Source organism: Hyla sarda, chromosome 3, assembly GCF_029499605.1.
Source record: "Hyla sarda isolate aHylSar1 chromosome 3, aHylSar1.hap1, whole genome shotgun sequence".
Classification (NCBI taxonomy): domain Eukaryota; kingdom Metazoa; phylum Chordata; class Amphibia; order Anura; family Hylidae; genus Hyla; species Hyla sarda.
This window is the reverse complement of record NC_079191.1, coordinates 345876549-345897016: the sequence shown is the minus strand read 5'-3', so window position 1 is coordinate 345897016 and position 20468 is coordinate 345876549. Positions and strand designations below refer to the sequence as shown.

At 43.1% G+C, this 20468-nt stretch overlaps 1 protein-coding gene across 1 annotated transcript in view; it reads left to right on the top strand.

Annotated features, from left to right (window-relative positions):
* The window catches only part of SOS1 (SOS Ras/Rac guanine nucleotide exchange factor 1), a 125411-nt gene that overhangs the window by 94259 nt on the left and 10684 nt on the right, over positions 1 to 20468 (top strand). Inside the window, exons 11-20 of the mRNA XM_056567469.1 lie at positions 3376 to 3457; positions 3678 to 3800; positions 6239 to 6342; positions 6452 to 6674; positions 8201 to 8320; positions 14447 to 14609; positions 17000 to 17117; positions 18864 to 19036; positions 19142 to 19258; positions 20069 to 20333. Of these exons, the coding sequence (XP_056423444.1) occupies positions 3376 to 3457; positions 3678 to 3800; positions 6239 to 6342; positions 6452 to 6674; positions 8201 to 8320; positions 14447 to 14609; positions 17000 to 17117; positions 18864 to 19036; positions 19142 to 19258; positions 20069 to 20333 (1488 nt within the window). The remainder of the gene's footprint in view (positions 1 to 3375; positions 3458 to 3677; positions 3801 to 6238; positions 6343 to 6451; positions 6675 to 8200; positions 8321 to 14446; positions 14610 to 16999; positions 17118 to 18863; positions 19037 to 19141; positions 19259 to 20068; positions 20334 to 20468) is intronic.

Sequence of the window (20468 nt, the reverse complement as noted above, 5' to 3'; positions counted from 1 at the left end):
GCTCTTGTCTGATGAGGAGCGTCTGCGGCCCCGGTGTACGGAAATGACTCGCTGTTATCTTGTCCTCCTCCATTAATTGTCTTCCAGAGATTCGCTGTTTGGGTCCCGACTCTCTCCTACCAAGTATTGTTCTCAAAGTCTAAGGAGATCTATTTCTGGTTCTTTTTTTTTCATGTTCAAAAATAGCATTTGTGCGTCAGCAAGAAATCTGTTTCCTTTCTTGAGGAATGCAAGGAAGATTGTTTAGAGCTAATTGTAGGTCACAGTATTGTTTTCTGCTATCTATAAATTGCCTCATTTTGCAGAAGAAGTACACACAATATGAAGAATGGCCATTATTTCTAGTCTTTTTTTTTTTTTTTTTGTGGTGATCCATGTTAGAGGATATATTAGAAAATTTCATACATTACAGTTCCCTAATATAATGGTATAAGTGAAAATGCTTTAGTGCAACAAGAGCTCTAGGGAATGTGGATTTTAGTGGCTGCTCAAAGTCTGTGGCCCGTAGTCTCTGTAGAAATCTATGGTCTCTGTGGACATCCGTGGTCTCTGTAGTCTCTGGGTATTTAGGTTGTTACTGATAGGAGTACAGGTTAGTATTATAAAGATTCTGGCAAATAAAGCTATCTCTATAATAGCTTTGTACTTGGAAATTGCTATTCATGCAGATAACATACTATTATTTATTATACTTATTAGAAGTATCATCATAGATGCACCCCTACCGATCTTTAGGTGGCCATACACTTTTGTCCAGCAACCGTTCCCCTACCTCCATACGCTTGACCGGAAGAGGCGCTATCACACACCTTTGGGGCTTATCTATTTTGGGAATCCAACATGCCCCATCTGTGGAAACCAATAAAGGGGTATTTCCCATCTCAACAACATTACACACCAAATTGTAAACATACTAAATACACTGCTCAAAAAAAATAAAGGGAACACTTAAACAACACAATGTAAGGCTGCATTTACACCTCGTTTTCAGCCTAAGGTTGCCAGATCCGGCTGGGGGAGGGGAAAACCGGGCACTCCCGTATCCCAGCCGGACAGGCGCTGAAATCCATTTACTTTAATGAGCCGACCGGAGTCAAACGGTGACTCCGGTCGGCTCATTTTTTACCCGTATCCGGTTTTGTGACCAGACCTAAAACCGTAGTAGTGTCCAGAGCATGGAGGCGCTACCAGGAGACAGGCCAGTACATCAAGAGACGTGGAGGAGGCCAACAACTAGTGCTGGGCGGTATGAACAAAAATGCATATCACTGTATTTTTGTGAGTTATGGCGGTTCCGCGGTATTTAACGATATAAAGGGTGGTATGAGGGCCCGACGTCCACAGGTGGGTGTTGTGCTGACAGCTCAACACCGTGCAGGACGTTTGACATTTGCCAGAGAACACCAAAATTGGCAAATTTGCCACTGGTGCACTGTGCTCTTCACAGATGAAAGCAGGTTCACACTGAGCAGAGAGTCTGGAGACGCTGTGGAGAACGTTCTACTGCCTGCAACATCCTCCAGCATGACTGGTTTGGCGGTGGGTCACTAATGGTGTGGGGTTGCATTTCTTTGGGGGCTGCACAGCCCTCCATGTGCTTGCCAGAGGTTAGCCTGACTGCCATTAGGTACCGAGATGAGATCCTCAGACCCCTTGTGAGACCATATGCTGGTGCGGTTGGCCCTGGGTTCCTCCTAATGCAAGACAATGCTAGACCTTATGTGGCTGGAGTGTGTCAGCAGTTCCTGCAAGAGGAAGGCATTGATGCTATGGACTGGCCCCGCCCGTTCCCCAGACCTGAATCCAATTGAGCACATCTGGGACATCATGTCTCGCTCCATCCATCAATGCCACGTTGCACCACAGACTGTCCAGGAGTTGGCGGATGCTTTAGTCCAGGTCTGGGAGAACATTCCTCAGGAGACCATCAGTCACCTCATCAGGAGCATTCCCAGGCATTGTAGGGAGGTCATACGGGCACGTGGAGGCCACACACACTACTGAGCCTCATTTTGACTTGTTTTAAGGAAATTACATCAAAGTTGGATCAGCCTGTAGTGTGGTTTTCCACTTGATTTTGAGTGTGACTCCATATCCAGACCTCCATGGGTTGATAAATTTTATTTCCATTGATAGTTTTTGTGTGATTTTGTTGTGAGTTAGTATTTTTGGAGCAGTGTGTGTGTGTGTCCCTAGGCAATCACTGTGATCTTGCAGTGATTGGCACACTTGTGCAGTGTCGGCGCTATCCTTTGGATAGGGGATAAGATGTCTAGAGGTGGAGTACCCCTTTAACATCTTCCTGGCCAGACACATTTTTATTCATTTATTTATTTTTATAGGTTATTTGAAAGCTATTGTTTCTGATCATTGTCAGTCAATCATTTTTGCATCATTAATTTATGAAATGGATAGGGCTTACTTTTATATCTTATTTTTATAACACTTTTTATGTATTTTTTTTTATAGGGGTGGTGGTAAAAAAGTGTGTGTCGTTCATTAATTTAAATAAGCTTTTAAGAAATAGTGTTTTGTGTATCTTTTTATTAATATTTTTTGTTTTTAGTCAGAGACTGACCATAACCCCTAATACAATAGACTAGACTAGTCGCCACCAAACCCCTTTCCCCCTGTAGAGCTAAAAGGGTTACATTAATAGATTAATGATTAAATGATTGTGTTTCTATCCTGGGTCCCAAGGAACTACACAATGATGGGGGCTCTTCTGCCAGCCCCACATCCTCCCCTTTTTTTCCTGCACACGCTTGGTTGATCACTGCTGTTATTGGTATTGAAAATCTCCTTAAAGGGGTTCTCCACTGCCCTGCCTTCCGGAGCTCCGTTCGCAGCGTCCGAAAGTTTATTACTCCGAACGCTGTGTGCGGGCTTCCGTGTTCGAGGCCGCCGCCTCATGACATCACGCCCGCCCCCTCAACGAAAGCCTATGGGAAGGGGGCGAGGGGGGCGGGCGTGACGTCACGAGGGGGCGGCCTCGAACACGGAAGCCCGCACACAGCGTACGAAGTAATAAACTTCCGGACGCTGCAAGCGGAGCTCCGGAAGGCAGGGCAGTGGAGAACCCCTTTAAATAATAAGACTCTGTATACACTTGGGTTCTGTCATTAGCAGAGGCCTGTTATCCCTGATCCGGACGCATCACATTGATCTATATAGGAGGTGAGGTTTCTGTTGGGATTGGTTTACTGTTGTCATGATGTATATATTTACCAGGACAAGATTATATGACCGTAGACCAGTTATATGTAACCTTTGGGGTAAATAAGTCATATGTACATTAAAGATTCTAAGCATTTTAAAGATATTTGCTTATGTATGTTTCGCCTTTCTCACAAACTGTTGAACTTCTGTTTTCAGATCCCAACTTTGTGCGAACATTTCTCACAACTTATAGATCTTTCTGCAAACCACAGGAACTTCTAAACCTTCTTATAGAAAGGTGAGACCTTAACGTTACAAATGTCCTTTGTATCCTGTATTGTTGTTCAGCACTTTTTATTCAGTCCTTATTTACTTGTGATATTTTATATGAATAAATATGTAGACTCTTGCAGAAGAATTTGTGGTAATGATGTTCATCTCCATAGCCTTTTCTGTGCAGCAAGTGTCAGTGGAGCCATCGTTGACATTTTGCTCAATGTTTTTGTGTCCCCAACTAGGTTTGAGATTCCGGAGCCTGAACCAAGTGAAGCAGACAGAATTGCCATGGAGAATGGCGACCAACCACTGAGTGCAGAGCTGAAAAGGTTTAGAAAAGAATATGTACAGCCTGTACAATTACGGTCAGTAAGATTTATTTTCCAGTTACTTCGCTTATGTACAGATACATTAACTTGACACTTAACACGTAACATACCAGAATGCAGCAAACTTTAACTTTACATTTTCGGCTTGCGCGAAAGGGGTTATCCAGGAAAAAACTTTTTTTTATATATCTCAACTGGCTCCAGAAAGTTAAACAGATTTGTAAATTACTTCAATTAAAAAATCTTAATCCTTTCAGTACTTATGAGCTTCTGAAGTTAAGGTTGTTCTTTTCTGTCTAAGTGCTCTCTGATGACACGCGTCTCGGGAAACGCCCAGTTTCGAAGCAAATCCCCATAGCAAACCTCTTCTAAACTGGGCGTTTCCCGAGACGCGTGTCATCAGAGAGCACTTAGACAGAAAAGAACAACCTTAACTTCAGAAGCTCATAAGTACTGAAAGGATTAAGATTTTTTAATAGAAGTAATTTACAAATCTGTTTAACTTTCTGGAGCCAGTTGATATATAAAACATTTTTTTTTTCCTGGAATACCCCTTTAAGTGTTTGCTCTCTCTAATACCAACCTTCTGGAGCAGCTTCTGTACCATCATGGTACCGTATTTATCGGCGTATAACATGCACTTTTTAGGCTGAAATTTTTAGCCTAAAGTCTACCTGCATGTTATACACCGATAAGCCGCTGCAGTTCAATGATTTAAAGCGGGCGCTTTAAATCAATGGACTGCAGCGGCTTTGCAGGTGCAGAGACCTGCCGTCGCTGCCGGCTTCTCTGCCCCTGCCTGTCCTGGTGTCTAGAGCCCTGCTGCCGGCCCTTCTCTCCCCCTGCTATCGGTGCCGCTGCCCGTTCTGTCCCCCTGACTATCGGTGCCGCTGCCCCATTGCCGGTGCCTATAGCCAGGGGGAGAGAAGCGGTCCCAACAGACAGGGGAGGCAACGGGGCAGCGGTACCCATTGCCGGCGCCGCTGCCCCGGTCCCTCCCCCATCCCCGGTTGTATAATTACCTGTTACCGGGGTCGGGTCCTCGCTGCTTCAGGCCTCCGGTGTGCGTCCCATGCGTCATTGCTATGCGCTGCGAGACGCAATGATGTCACTAGTTATGAGCGATTCGGCTATTCCTGTCCTTCCAGACACAGATGCGACCTTGTTATATATTGACGAGATACGTCCTCTACACACCACTCTAATTTATGCTATATACACAAAATGATTGGTTTTAGACGTTATTTAAGTACAGTGGTCCCGCTACATATGATGGTTATCCGTTCCAAATGGATCATCGTTTGTTGAAAGCATCGTATGTTGAGGGATCCGTGCAATGTAAAGTATAGGACAGTGGTCTACAACCTGCGGACCTCCAGATGTTGCAAAACTACAACCCCCACGGCTGTCCGGGCATGCTGGGAGTTGTAGTTTTGCAACATCTGGAGATCCGCAGGTTGAAGACCACTGGTATAGGAAGTTGTACTCACCTGTCCCCACCGCTCCGGACCATCACCGCTCGTCACCGCTGCCCTGGATGTCACCTTCCATCGCTGTTGCCGCGTCCCCGGGGTGTCCCCGACGCTGCTTCCCCGGCATCCTTGCTCTCCGTCGCCGCCATCACGTTGCTACGCACGCCGCTCCTATTGGATGACGGGACGGCGTGCGCAGCGACGTCATGACTATGATGGAGAGCGCCGACGATGCAGGGGATCCCAAAGAGAACGCGCCGGAGCCCCGAGGACAGGTAAGTGATCGGCTATCCGGTGGCAGCTGAAGCAGTCTGCGCTGCCGGATAGCCGTTTATGCGATGGCCCCGACATACAAAAGCATCGTATGTTGATGCTGCCTTCAACATGTGATGGCCTCTGAGAGACCATCGTATGTTGAAATGATCATATGTCGGGGCCATCGTAGGTCAGGGGGTTACTGTATCTTACCATGTGTTTTAGACAATTTATTGTTGTTTTTTTTATATATAATGTGTATTACGTCATTTTAATGAGCCCAGCCTGATCTCGTCATAGCGGGAGGTGCCAGATAAATAGACTCACTTACTGTGCATTTTTATGAGCCTAAGTATACATTGAAAAAGGGAAGTGTATCCTGAAATGCATCTGTTGTAAGGAGCATTGCCAAATAAAATACTTTTATTTGGATAAGATATTGATGATATTGGGAGCAGTAGCGCCGAGTGACCCAGATCGTTTTCCAGCTCCATCTTCTAAAAAAAAATGAGTCGCCAGCATTACATAGCTTTGTGGTGTTCATCCCTTGTTTAGCTCTAGAACACTTCATTTTCTCCAGTTTTTGATACTCCTTACGGGAAAAAATCTACATGCGACTTTCTTGTGACAATTGTGATCCATAATAAGCTGCTTCATTGCTTGGTTCCTGTTATTTAGTGTTAAAATTGAAATATTAGCTCTTTACATCTGTGGCCATCTTTAAGGAATTAATTCCCTCGCTTTCAGAGTTTTGAACGTTTGCCGGCATTGGGTGGAGCATCATTTCTATGACTTTGAACGAGATGCCGATCTGTTAGTGCGACTTGAAGAGTTTATTGGAACAGTCAGAGGTATATTTCTTACATTCATTTTGATCCCATATATTTATGTGACAATTCATTCAACAGATTAAAGTTTGTCAATGATGTAATTTTTGTGTATGAATTTATGCATCTTCAGGAAAAGCCATGAAAAAATGGGTTGAATCAATCACAAAGATCATTCAGCGTAAAAAGCAAGCGCAAGCCAATGGACCTAGCCACAATATAACATTTGAAAGTTTACCTCCTTCTATAGAATGGCACATAAGTCGGCCAGGACAGATAGAAACCTTTGACCTACTCACATTACATCCCATTGAGATAGCTCGGCAGCTGACCTTGCTGGAGTCCGATTTATACAGGTAAGCTGTACATGTTTTATGTTCATAGTGTTCATTTATCAAGGTTTACTGTGGGTAAGTTTTTTTTTTTTGTTTTGTTTTTGCTTTGTTTTTGCTTAGTTTTTTTTCACTTTCCACCCCACAAGGTGCACCGTATTTTCTTATGTACAATATAAGAATTTTCAGCCACTAAGCAGATCTAAGAGAGTGTGACATATCATCTGTTTTGTCCAAATGGGCCGCAGCTGTGGAAGAGCCGTCACTTATGCTATATAGCATATATCTCACTTTTCTGAGGCATTCATTGAATTAAAGGGGTCATGCAGGATGAGATTTATCAGATTGTTTGTGGTATTGCTGCTCAGTTCCATTAAAGTCAATGAAGCCAAGTTGTAACACCACACACAACCTGAGGACTGTTTTGGTGCTGTTTTTGAAAGCAGTTCTATCTGGTTTGTATTCCTTTTAAAGAACTTATCTGGGAAAATAAAAGTTAACCCCTATCCACAGGATAGAGGCTAAGTTTCTGTTCTTAGGGGCTTTGACCGCTGAGTCCCCGGAGAACCTATTGTACGGGCCAAGCTACTCACCAGTCCTTGGCCGGGTTCCCTCCCTTAGAGACCAGTTTCAGTGACTGCCTGCTCAGTCAGTCACCAACTTAGCTGGAATCCTGTTTCAGTGTTATTGGTCTCTCTGTCCTCGGGTGATGGTCTTCTCCCTGCTTCCTGGGGATGATAACTCATACTGAGCTCAGCATATCGCCGGCCGCAGCAATGTCCCGCCTCGACCGGTGATAGGCTGAGCGCATCGTCATGTAAGGAGTCTGGGCCTTGCCTTCTCCCTGCTGCCCGGGCTCCTTACATGACAGCGCGCTTGGCCGATCACCGGCCGAGGCGGGACATTGCTGCGGCCGGCGATATGCTGAAAAAATATTATAAAAAAAATTATAAAAAAAATAAAAAACTCACACTACAGATCTCCTTTAAATCTGACAGAACTGTCAGTGGAGCCTCTGGTGGTATTGTGAAGACAGCCTTAGTGTTTTGTAATTTCACTATTTACCTATTTTTGTGTGAATGTGTGATGTACAGGAGATTTTGACATTCTTCCTTTCACTGAGAGTAGTATGTTAAGTTGTGAATGTCTGGTCCATGACTTTTTACTACATATGCATTGGTCTTTTGTTCCAGTGACAGGAGTCGGCAGCGTTCTGTATTTTGACTACAGTTCTCTTTAATCAGACACCGGTAATACAGCCCTATAGAACAGAGGTTTTCCTCAATCTCTGAGCGTCCTCCTTCATTATGACCTTTCTATAAATAGTTAAAGGGAAGGTAGTAACAAGCACTATACTATAAACTTACAGCACAAGGCAATAGCTGATGTAAGCTTTGTTTATAGAAAAGATTTAACCGCTTTCCATAAGTAAACTGTACCGTATGATGTCTGTACTTCATTTGTAGGAAATCCAAAAATATATTGCTTTCCAGAGACTTCTTCCTACTGCGCTTTGACAATAGGTGTTAAATAATTTTTTCTCTTTGTAGGGCTGTCCAGTCTTCTGAGCTTGTTGGAAGTGTATGGACTAAGGAAGATAAAGAAATTAACTCTCCAAACCTCTTAAAAATGATTCGTCACACAACCAATCTCACCTTATGGTTTGAAAAGTGAGTATTCTTAAATGGTCATCCGATATCACTACTTCACACATGGCAGATCCCTCTTTATTAACCCGTTAAGGACATAGCATTTTTCCATTTTCGTTTTTTCCTCCTCACCTTTTAAAAATCATAACGCTTACAATTTTGCATCTAAAAATCCATATGATGGCTTATTTTTTGCGCCACCAATTCTACTTTGCAGTGACATCAGTCATTTTACCCAAAAATCTACGGCAAAGCGGAAAAAATAAATCATTGTGCGACAAAATGGAAGAAAAAACTCCATTTTGTCAATTCTGGGGGCTTCCGTTGCTACACAGTACATTTTTCGGAGAAAAAGACACCTTATCTTTATTCTTTAGTTCCACACAATTAAAATGATCCCCTACTTATATAGGTTTGATTTTCTATTACTTCTGAAAAAAATCATAACTACATGCAGGAATTAAAATTGTGCTCTTCTTAGGCTGCTTTCACACTATAAAAATTCATCCGTAATGAACGTCCATCATAAAAATCTTGAAAATCGGCCATTAAACAGCCGTTAGAAAGTCCCATTATAGTCTATTGGATTTTTCTAATAGCCGTTTTAACCCGTTATTAATAACGGTTGTTATTTTGTGACGGGCGATAGTAACGGGAGAAATAGTGCATGTACTATTTCTTCCGTTCTTTCAGCTGACGGCCGATTTTCAAGATTTTTATGATGGATGTTTATTACGGATGAATTGTTATAGTGTGAAAGCAGCCTTACCACTATAATTTAATTTTCCATGTACGAGGCGGTATGAGGGCTCATTTATTACGCTGTGGCACTATGCGCTGCTGATAGAAATACTTTTCATTCATAGCGCTGCAGGGGTATATGTATATAGATGTGCTGAGGGGGCAGACCTATAGCATTATCTGCCCCCCACAGCGCTTCTATATACATATGCCGCCGCAGCGCTATGTATGAAAAGTATTTCTATTCATAGCACTGCTGTGGCATATTATGAAAAATGCGCTGCGGGGGGGATATATATATATATATATATATATATATATATATACATAAATAAATGTGCTGGCGGGGGTCATATGTTTGTTAATGCGCTACGGGGGGGTATATATATATATATATTTGCGCTGGTGGGGTTCATATCTATATATCTATATTTATTAATGCACTGCGCGGGGGGGGGGGGGGGGGCAGATTATAAATGCGCTGGGGTGCTAGATATATAGGCTATATGTCTGTAAATGCTAAGACCCCCGGATGAAGCGTGGCAGCAGGGCTCTTCATTCCTCAGCATGGTGCCCAATCCATCTTATTGCAAAAGACAGACTCCTGCGACCAGTCGCATTGATCCAGGGAGTGAAACACACTTTATTGGCTATAATCTACCAATCTATGTGACATGTCACAAGTTTAACCTGTTAAGGACGGCGGTCGTATCCATACAACCCCGTTTTAAAGTCCTTAAGGACTGGCGGCGTATGGATACGCCTGGCGGAATTCCGGTCCCCGCCGCTAGCCGGTTGGGGACCGGAATGATTTCAGCAGAGGGGGGGGGGGGGGGGGGGGTTAGGGAAGGAAGGGGGAAGTAAGTGATATTTACTACTGCCCTTCCTAGTGGTTGCCAAACTGCAACTCCCAGCATGCCCAGACAGCCAAAGGCTGTCTGGGCATGCTGGGAGTTGTAGTTTTGCAACATCTGGAGGGTCAAAGTTTGGAGACCACTATTACAGTGGTGCCCAAACGGTGGCCCTCCAGATGTTGCCAAACTACAACTCTCAGCATGCCTAGACTGCCCAGGCATGCTGGGAGTTGGTTCTGTAACATCTGTCCCTTCAGATTTTGCAATTTTCATGAAAATTGCTGCTCTACTTTGAAGCCCTCTAATTTTTCCTAAAAGTAAAAATATGTCCATTTTATGATGCCAACTAGAGATGAGCGAATTTACAATAAATTTGATTCGTCGCGAACTTCTCGGCTCGGCAGTTGATGACTTATCCTGCATAAATGAGTTCAGCTTTCAGGTGCTCCGGTGGGCTGGAAAAGGTGGATACAGTCCTAGGAAAGAGTCTCCTAGGACTGTATCCACCTTTTCCAGCCCACCGGAGCACCTGAAAGCTGAACTCATTTATGCAGGATAAGTCATCAACTGCCGAGCCGAGAAGTTCGTGCCAAATCGAATTTACTGTAAATTCGCTCATCTCTAATGCCAACATAAAGTAGACATATATTGTATTTGTGAATCAATATAAAAAAAAATTGGAATATCCATTTTCCTTACAAGCAGAGAGTTTCAAAGTTAGAAAAGTGCTAAATTTTCATGAAATTTGGGGATTTTTCACCAAGAAAGGATGCAAGTAACGACGAAAATTTACCACCAAAATAAAGTAGAATATGTCACGAAAAAATTATCTCAGAATAATCGGTAAAAACATCTTAGAGTTATTATTGCTTAAAGTGACGGTGGTCAGAATTGCGAAAAAGGGCTCAGTCCTTAAGGGGTTAAAGCATACCTGTCAGATCCCCCCCCCCAAAAAAAATGTATATGTTACTCAGTACCTAATCCTGACCATGTACATCTAATTTTTATGCCTCTGTCACCTATATTTATTGTAAAAATCCCTCTTTTCATTAGCTCACAGTGTTAGAAATCCTCTCATGGAGAAGGGGGTGTGTCCCTCCTTGTGGTGGTGGAAGGTGATTGGTTGTCTGCTCATGCAGCCTTGTCCATGACTCATCTCTTGTCTATGACTCATGGACAAGCTGATGCTGCTGCAGGACTGGATAGTGTCCCAGTAGGTATGGGACCCTTAGTGGTTGGATTTTAAGGGGCCATTTTCTTTATTAAACATTCAAAAAAAGAATGTAATCAACCATATTACAAAAGGTCTTTAATTTTGATCAGTAACAACATAAAAAATCTGACAGTGCCCATTTAACAGGTATAATGTTAGGCCACACATTAGCCTAGATACAACCACTTTACAGAAAAGAAAATGTCCCTAAAGACATTTAGGGACAACTTATTATCTTTTTTTTGTATGTCACAAGTTTATTCCATTGTTTCATTTTAATAAAAATGTTTAGCTTTTTTTATGGTAACACAGAGGCCAAAAGGACACTCTTGTCTGGTAATGCGAACGTATGTACACATTTATCATGTATGTTGAATGCTTTGTACATAAACTTATAGCACACAGTGTGAACCCAGCCTAACATTGATCAACATGATCTCCATTACTTTTTAAATAGCCCCAGTGCCACAATGTCTGCAATTAGATCTATTTTTATGTCGGCACAACTTGACACATGTTTACTACTTTGTAAAACCCAATGAAAAGACAGAACAATTGTATACAATGGATAATGTGCATTAAACATGTTTTTTATCCAAAGAGCAGCATGGAAGGGTATTCTGAGGTAGAGGTGTTTTGCACATATTAGATTTTGTGGTGAACAATGACGATATTTGTAGATGACCATTTTAATAATACATAAGTTTGCCCATTTGACACCGTAGCTGAATGTTTACCGACTTTTACTGTTTTGGAAAATGAAGTTATTTTGAAAGTAACAACTTTACTTTCCATTGTCTCAAGCTGTGTGCTTCCTTTAAGTTTCTGCGCCTCAAGCATTGTTGTGTAACCTACCTTCATGGAGCGGTGCCAGCACTTAGCCAGCATAATGCTCCTGTTTTCATCTCCCGGCTTCTGAGGTTAAGAGGAACGTTTAAATCACCTACTTGGGGAAAACTGTTTACATCTTGTTAATACCTGGAAGCTCAGTAGTGCTGGCACCTTATAACTTGACTGGTTTCCTGCGTTCCTCACATCCTCTTATGTTATTGTTGTAATAGTTGTATATGAACACATTTAGATTTGGATTGTTTTTCTAATATTAACACTGTTTTTGCTGCCATCAGTGTTCTCTTGGGCCATTGACTTTCCAAGGATTCGTCAACTGCTTTCTAGCAAAATAAACATTCTAAATAGGCAATAAATCTCCGCTTGGAGTCGGGGTGGAGAATTGCTTCGGTTAACCACTACTAGGAAAATGTATGAGTGACTTCTTTCCCTAGCAATGTGTGTAGTTTTCTGGGGGTTAGAGAATCCAAACTGGTGCCCCTAGACATCTTATCCCCTATCCAAAGGATAAGGGATAAGATGTCTGATCTCGACTGTGGTGCCCCAGACATCCAGTGCACGGAGTGAACTTCGCTCCATGCCGGATGACTGGTGAAGCGGGACAGAGGCTCGTGAAGTCACGGCCACGTCCCCTCAATGCAAGTCTATGGGAGGAGGCGTGGCCGTGATGTCACATGCCTCTAGAGCTGCACCTGACGCTCTAAATGAACTCCGGATGCAGCAGGGAGATCCCAGGGGTCCCCAGCGGCAGGACCCCAGCGATCAGACATCTTATCCCCTTTCCTTTGAATAGGCAATAAGATGTCTAGGGGCTGAGTACCCCTTTTAAAAAGAAGTGTCTCTACCAGACAACCTTTTGTAATCTTTTTTTTTTTTTTTTAAGTAATAATGGCAATTGGCACTTACATCTAGGGAACCTTCTATCTGAGATTTTATTTACAGGGCAATATTGTTCAGCAGTTACAGGACTACTTTATATGCATTGACCTATGTTTTCTACAGACGCTATTACTCCTTACTGTCCACATAAACCACATCCAAAGGACTAGTACATTTACTGGAGGTTAACTCTTTGGATAACCTTTTAATGTATGCATGTCAACCTGAAAAGGCATGTAAATTCTAGTATTTTCTATGTTGCATGCCCTGTGGCTGATGGTGGCCTCTAAATATGTTATGGGGATATGTATAGCTCCATAGGACAGACCAAAAGTATTTTTTCTTTTACATTAAAAGGGTAGTCATATCATATGCCTCATGTTTTTGTAGCTTCCTTCTGAGCCATTTTTTGCTAAATTCTTCTATGTAAAGACAGATGGCCACAAACCTGGAATAGCAGACAGCCTTTGTGCACTTCTATAGATCTGTGCCTGCACACAATCATGTCTCTAAGCTCTACAGGCAGTTGTTTCTTCCTCATGGCTTGGTTTTTGTCAGCTGTAAGACCTTATATAGATAGGGCTGTGTCTTTCTAGACCATGTTCAATCATGTGTAATTACCACTGGTGACTCCAATAAAGGGGTAGAAACATCAGAGATGGTCAATAGAAATGGGAGGGATGTCAAGTGAATAGTTGTGTCCATGAGTAATTTTAGTTTTTACTTTTTATTACATTCTTAAAAATTTCAAAAATGTTTTCTGTTTCCACATTCTCATTATGGGAGATTGAGTGCGGGGGGGGGGGTTACTTGATTTTATTTAATTTTAGCACAAGGATTTGACATTATGAAATGTTAGAAAATGAAAAGAGTCTAAAGACTTTCCGAATGCATTGTAAATCTCTCCCTATGCCCAGTCATATAGTGATCTATCAATCAAAGTTGGTGAGGCAGGGAGAAGCCGATGCCCCGATGACTTGTGGTTCAGGCTACGTGAAAGTGAAGACAGGTTCCCTTTAACCCCTAGACGAGGCAATATAAAAGTCCCCTATAGGAAAAAATGTAAAATAAAATTGTATGTAAAAGCCCCTCCCTTAATAAAATAATTTAAAATTAGCCTTTTTCTATTTTACAAAAATAAAAATGATAAACCTATTTGGTATCACCATGTGCAGAATTGTCCAAACTATTTATTAAAATGTTTATGATCATGCACAGTAAATGGCGTAAACCTTAATTTAGAAAAAAAAAAAAGAGTTAATTATAAGCAGTGTTCTTACTGTTCATTATAAAGTGGAGAGTGGAGTCAAACAAAGATGGTTTGTGGGATACTCCAACCTGGTGTCCTGGTAAGGTGACAAATATTACCATGGAGCATAAAGTGATGGAGAACATAGAGCACTACCTCATAAAAATACATATCACATACGGAGCAGTTTATTGACTCCTTTCTTCATTACTAGATATGGTGGCATCTACTACTAATGGACTACTACTAGATACTGTATGGTGACATCTATTACAAATGTTTTTTTTTTATATTGTATTTGTTGGTTCTTTTATGGCTGCCATACATTAATGTTTTTGTTTTATTCCTCTATTGCCCTACAGATGTATTGTAGAAACAGAAAATCTTGAGGAGCGGGTGGTAGTTGTGAGTCGAATCATTGAAATCCTCCAGGTTTTTCAAGAGCTAAACAATTTTAATGGAGTACTTGAAGTTGTAAGTGCCATGAACTCTTCACCAATATACAGGCTGGATAATACCTTTGAGGTGAGTGCACACTGTGACCATCTGTGTCTTCTATACACATCAAACCTTATATTACTAAAGTTTTAGTACTTAGTTAGTACCGTATTTATCGGGGTATACCACGCACCGGCCTATAACACGCACCCTCATTTTACCAAGGATATTTGGGTAAAAAAAGTTTTTTACCCAAATATCCATGATAAAATGAGGGTGCGTGTGTGCGCGTGTATACCCCGATATACCCCCAGGAAAGGCAGGGGGAGAGAGGCCGTCGCTGCCCGCTTCTCTCCCCCTGCCTTTCCTGGGGTCTAGAGCGCTGCTGTCGGCCCTTTTCACCCCCTGGTTATCGGCGCCGCTGCCCGTTCTGTCCCGCTGACTATCGGTGCCGGCGCCGATAGCCGGGGGAGAGAAGCGGCGCCGACAGCCAGGGGGAGAGAAGGGGCAGCGGCACCCATTGCCGGCGCCGCTGCCCCGTTGCCTCCCCCCATCCCCGGTGGCATAATTACCTGAGTCGGGTCCGCGCTGCTCCAGGCCTCCGTCGTGCGTCCCCAGCGTCGTTGCTATGCACGGCGCGGCGCTCTGACGTCATGCGCCGCGCCGTTCAGCGCATAGCAATGACGCCGGGGACGCACGACGGAGGCCTGGAGCAGCGCGGACCCGACTAAGGTAATTATGCCACCGGGGATGGGGGGAGGCAACGGGGCAGCGGCGCCGGCAATGGGTGCCGCTGCCCCTTCTCTTCCCCTGGCTGTCGGCGCCGCTTCTCTCTCCCTGGCTATCGGCGCCGGCACCGATAGTCAGGGGGACAGAACGGGCAGCGGCGCCGATAACCAGGGGGTGAAAAGGGCCGACAGCAGCGCTCTAGACCCCAGGAAAGGCAGGGGGAGAGAAGCGGGCAGCGACGGCCTCTCTCCCCCTGCCTTTCCTGGGGGTGTATCGGCGTATAACACGCACACAGACTTTAGGCTAAAAATTTTAGCCTAAAAAGTGCGTGTTATACGCCGATAAATACGGTATATAGCAAATCAGCCTTTATATTAGAAGGAAGGCTCTATGCAGGAATTCTTATTTCTAGTAAATTCAAGTAGATAAAACAGACATGGTCGCACATCTACAAATTGTATTTTGATCTAATTGCTTCTCAGCATAAATTCAAAAACTAACAGGTTGTTAGTATACATTTTGATCAAAAAGTACAAGCCCACTCGCCACGTCAAGGCCACTTATTTAGAGTGGGTCCCTAACGTCCCTAGCATAAAATGGCGCAGCACCGGGCGGCGACCACAACAACACCAGTGCGCACAGGGGGAACGACCCACTGGCAGAGCAGCCCCAATGCCACTCAAACCAGTCCCAGGGCCACACCTCCCCACAGACATGGTGCCACGGCAACAATGGACACCGCACAGCACCACACCAGTGTGAACAAGGTGTAAAAGGTCACATACACAGTCAAACTGGGAGGCTACCAGAAAATAAAGGGCCCTGAGCAGCTTCCTGCTTTTTGTTTTTTTTGTTTTTTTAAAACTTGGTCTGCACTCTGCCCCACCCCCTCAGTCCAACCCAATATAAATGATCAGGAAGCTGAACAGGGCCCTTTCTTTTCTGGTAGCCTCCCAGTCTGACTTGGAGCACATGGTAAGTGAGCTTTTACACCTTGTTCACACTTGTGTGGTGCTGTGCGGCGTCCATTGCTGCCGTGGCACTGTGTCTGTGAGGAGACCCCCCCCGTGGGCACAGGTGTTGCAGCGGTGGTGGACGCTATTTATGTTAGGGACCCACTCTAAATAGGTGGCCTTGACGTGGCGAGTGGGCTTGTAGTTTTTGATCAAAAATGTATACAAACAACCTGTTAGTTTTTGAATTTCTGCAGAGAAGCAATTAGATCAAAATACAATTTGTGGATGTGCGACCATGTCTGTTTTCTCTACTTGAATTCTTATTTCTAGTAAAAGAATTTTAAAATGAGAAATTTCTGTTTACTATTAATTTACATAAAAATTATATTGCATCCTGTATTATGGTATAATATATCACTCTCTGAACTCTTATATTCCAACACGAAATCTCTGTAGATAAGGTGTATTGCATAAACACATATTTGCATAACAACCTGCAGTGTAAGTTTCTATGCATCTTAGGCTCTGTTCATGCTTGCATTAAACAGTGACCACAACGCAATGTCAGACCTCACTGGTATTGGCTTGCAGTAGAGTGGTGCGTTGGATTTTGCTGAGTTGTCATTTTGAAGACATAAATAGCACTGCATTGTGAAACCTGTGAAAAGGGCTACAGAACCTTACCATGTGTTTTTGTATTTCTTAGGCAAATATACTTTTGCCTCATCATTTTAATGATATTTCTTTTATTCATGTGTGTGTATTTTACTTTACATGTCTTTGTCTGTATAGCAAGTTCCAAGTCGTCAGAGGAAGATTCTAGAAGAAGCTCATGAATTGAGTGAAGACCACCAAAAGAAATATTTGGCTAAACTCAGGTCAATTAATCCACCATGTGTGCCTTTCTGCGGTAAGTATCTCTCCTATAACTTTCTCTTCCTGTTTCGCTGCTCTTTGCAGAATATGGACAATAGATTAAAGCATACCTTTTATATCCCACAAAAAAGTTGTTATATGTAACTCAGTACTTAATCCTGATCTTGTACATAAAAATTTTATGTGTCTAGCACCTATATTTCTTTCAAAAATACCTTCTTACTGTTGCTCAATTGGTTTGTCATTCTGTTCTTTTGGAGGAGGAGGGCGTGTCCTCACACTGCATGACTCATCTTTCTCCATGAGTCTGCTTTGCCGTGTAACATCCTTTCATCCAATCACTACAGGCTGCTCTCTAACCCCCTTCTCTCTGTTTTCATGCTGCAATCTGATACAGGACAGGAGTGAGCACAGAGGAGAGCTAGTCCCACCTTCACTTACTGGACTTTGTCTCTGCCTGTGCTCCAGCTTGGACAAAAATAATGCTACAGCCAGATAGGATTATGTTCTGGATAGTATGGGGCCCCCAGTGGTGTTTTTGTATAAGCCATGATTTCTTTAAAAAAAAAAAGTTACTTATGAAGTATTTTAGAAAGGTTAACCCTTTAATGACGCAGGACGTATGTTTACATCCTGCGCCGACTCCCGTGATATAACACAGGGTCACACGGTGACCCCGCATCATATCTGGTCGGTCCCGGCGGCCATCAATGGCCGGGACCCACGACTAACACCGGACATCACAGACCGCGATGATGCCCGATATTAACCCTTCAGACGTGGCAATCAAAGTTGACCGCCGCATCTGAAGTGAAACCGAAACCATCCCGGCAGCTCAGTCGGGCTGTTCGGGACCGCCGCGGTGAAATCCCAAACAGCTTGTAGGACACGAGGAGGATCCCTACCTGCCTCCTGCGTATCCGATCGCCGAATGACTGCTCCATGCCTGAGATCCAGGCACGGGGAGTGCCATGTTAATGCATGGATGCATGGCAGTGAACAGTGTAAGGGTGCGTTGCCACCTGGCGTATACCCAGCGTATTTCACACTGCGCAAAATTTACAGCAGCAGCGGGAAAGACGCTGCTTATTCCTTGCTCACTATACACACAGGGCTTTCCGGCGGCAGCCCTATGTGTGCAATGAATTTTGGAGGTGGAGCCGCGCGTCACAGTCACGCCGACACACGGCTCCGCCTCCAAAACTCACTGTACACATAGGGCTGCCGCCGGAAAGCCCTGTGTGTATAGTGAGCAAGGAATACGCAGCGTATTTCCCGCTGCTTCTGTAAATTTTGCGCAGCGTGAAATACCCTGCGTATACGCTAGGTGGGAACACACCCTAAGAGATCAGTGTATGCAATGTTATAGTCCCCTGAAAATAAAGTGTTAATAAATGTGATTTAACCCCTCCCATAAAAAAAAGTCTGAATCACCTCCCTTTTCCCATTAAAAAAACTATGTAAATAAAAATAAATATAAACATGTGGTATCGCCGTGTGCGTAAATGTCCAAACTATTAAAATATATAATTAGTTAATCCGCACGATCAATGGCGAACACGTAAAAAAAAAAAATCCAGAGTATCGTATTTTTGGTCACTTTTTATACCATAAAATTTTTTTATAAAAAGCGATCAAAAAGTCTGATCAAAACAAAAATGCCATCAAGCATTAATTAAGACTGGCTATATACACTATAATTGTGAAAAAGCTCCGATAAGCCTGATCAGTTGGCTATTAAATAGTCAAATTATAAAATCTATTTATATTTCTACTTCAGGAATTTATTTGACCAACATTCTAAAAACAGAAGAAGGCAACCCGGATTTTCTAAAGAGGCACGGGAAAGAACTGGTGAATTTTAGCAAACGGAGGAAAGTGGCTGAGATCACAGGGGAAATACAGCAGTACCAGAATCAGCCATACTGTTTACAAGTAGAGGCTGACATCCGGGTAAGTATACACATGTACAACAACAACATTGACCATCACCCGTCTTTGAAATTGATAAAAGTAAAAAAAAAAAAAAAATAATAATAAAAATGTATTTAATTTCAGAGATTTTTTGAAAATCTGAATCCAATGGGTAACATTGCAGAAAAGGAGTTTGAGGATTATCTCTTCAAGAAGTCCTTGGAAATTGAGCCAAGAAATGCAAAGACTCTGCCACGATTTGTAAGTAGTTGGTGCTGGTCAGTATATGGCCCCTGTGGGTAGAATCGATATTATTTGGAAACTAGTCCTACGTGAATGGGTTAAACATGGCAACTTTTTCACGTTCATGACCTACCAGATAAGAGATAACGGTATGATTTTGGAGGGGGGGGGGGTGTAAATAAAAAAAATCCATCGTAGAGAATCACTCTTCATGCTAAATAATGGGACTCCGTAAACAACGGTCAATGTAAGCTACCCCTATTTCTTCCTGATTAATTCACTATAGTTACAATAGCAGCATTTCCCAACCAGGGTGCCTGCAGCTGTTGCAAAACTACAACTCCCCGCATGCCCGGAACGCCAAAGGCTGTCCGGGCATGCAGGGAGTTGTATTTTTGCAACAGCTGGAGGCACCCCTGGTTGGAAAACACTGCTATAGTGACTGCACACATGACCACCCTTCCAAGCTTTTTCCCAGTAAGGCTATATTAACACAGCGTAAATTTCCAGCCGGCGCTTGGATTGCGCTAGCTCTATAAACGGCAATGCTTTTCCGATTCTGAAGAATCCAGCACTGGAATTTCCGCAGCAGATTTATCTATCGCGGAAATTCCACCATTTGCACGGTGCAGCAGAATCCCATTGAAAGCAGAATGGAACGGAATTTCCATGCAGAATTTTTTTATTTATTTTTTTTGCAGGATTCTGCTCAGAATGTCCACCATGTTAACATGGCCTTACAGTAGAGATCCCAGTGGTTCAGAATCTGTTTTAGTCTACACTTACATTTATTTATTTTTATTTATTTAATTAGTTATTTTTTTTCAGCAAAAAAAGTACACTTATCCCCTCAAGTCACCTGGTGTGCGACCATCCAACCCAAGACCGGGCACCATGAGACACCCCACTCCTTTACAGCAGGAACCTAGAAAAATCAGCTACAGTCGCATCCCTGAGAGCGAAACAGAAAGTACAGCATCTGCCCCGAATTCTCCCAGGACGCCGCTGACTCCTCCTCTGCCTTCTGTGGCGACCAGCACCACCGATGTCTGCAGTGTGTTTGACTCAGACCCTTCAAGCCCCTTTCATTCACGTAAGTTCTATATTTTTGCAGTTTCCGTTGTTCAGTGGTGACTTATCAGTGTTTCAGTTCTACTACATCACCAAAGTACAAAGTGAACAAACAGAAGATAAATGTAAACCAAATCAGTATTTCGTATGGCCTTCA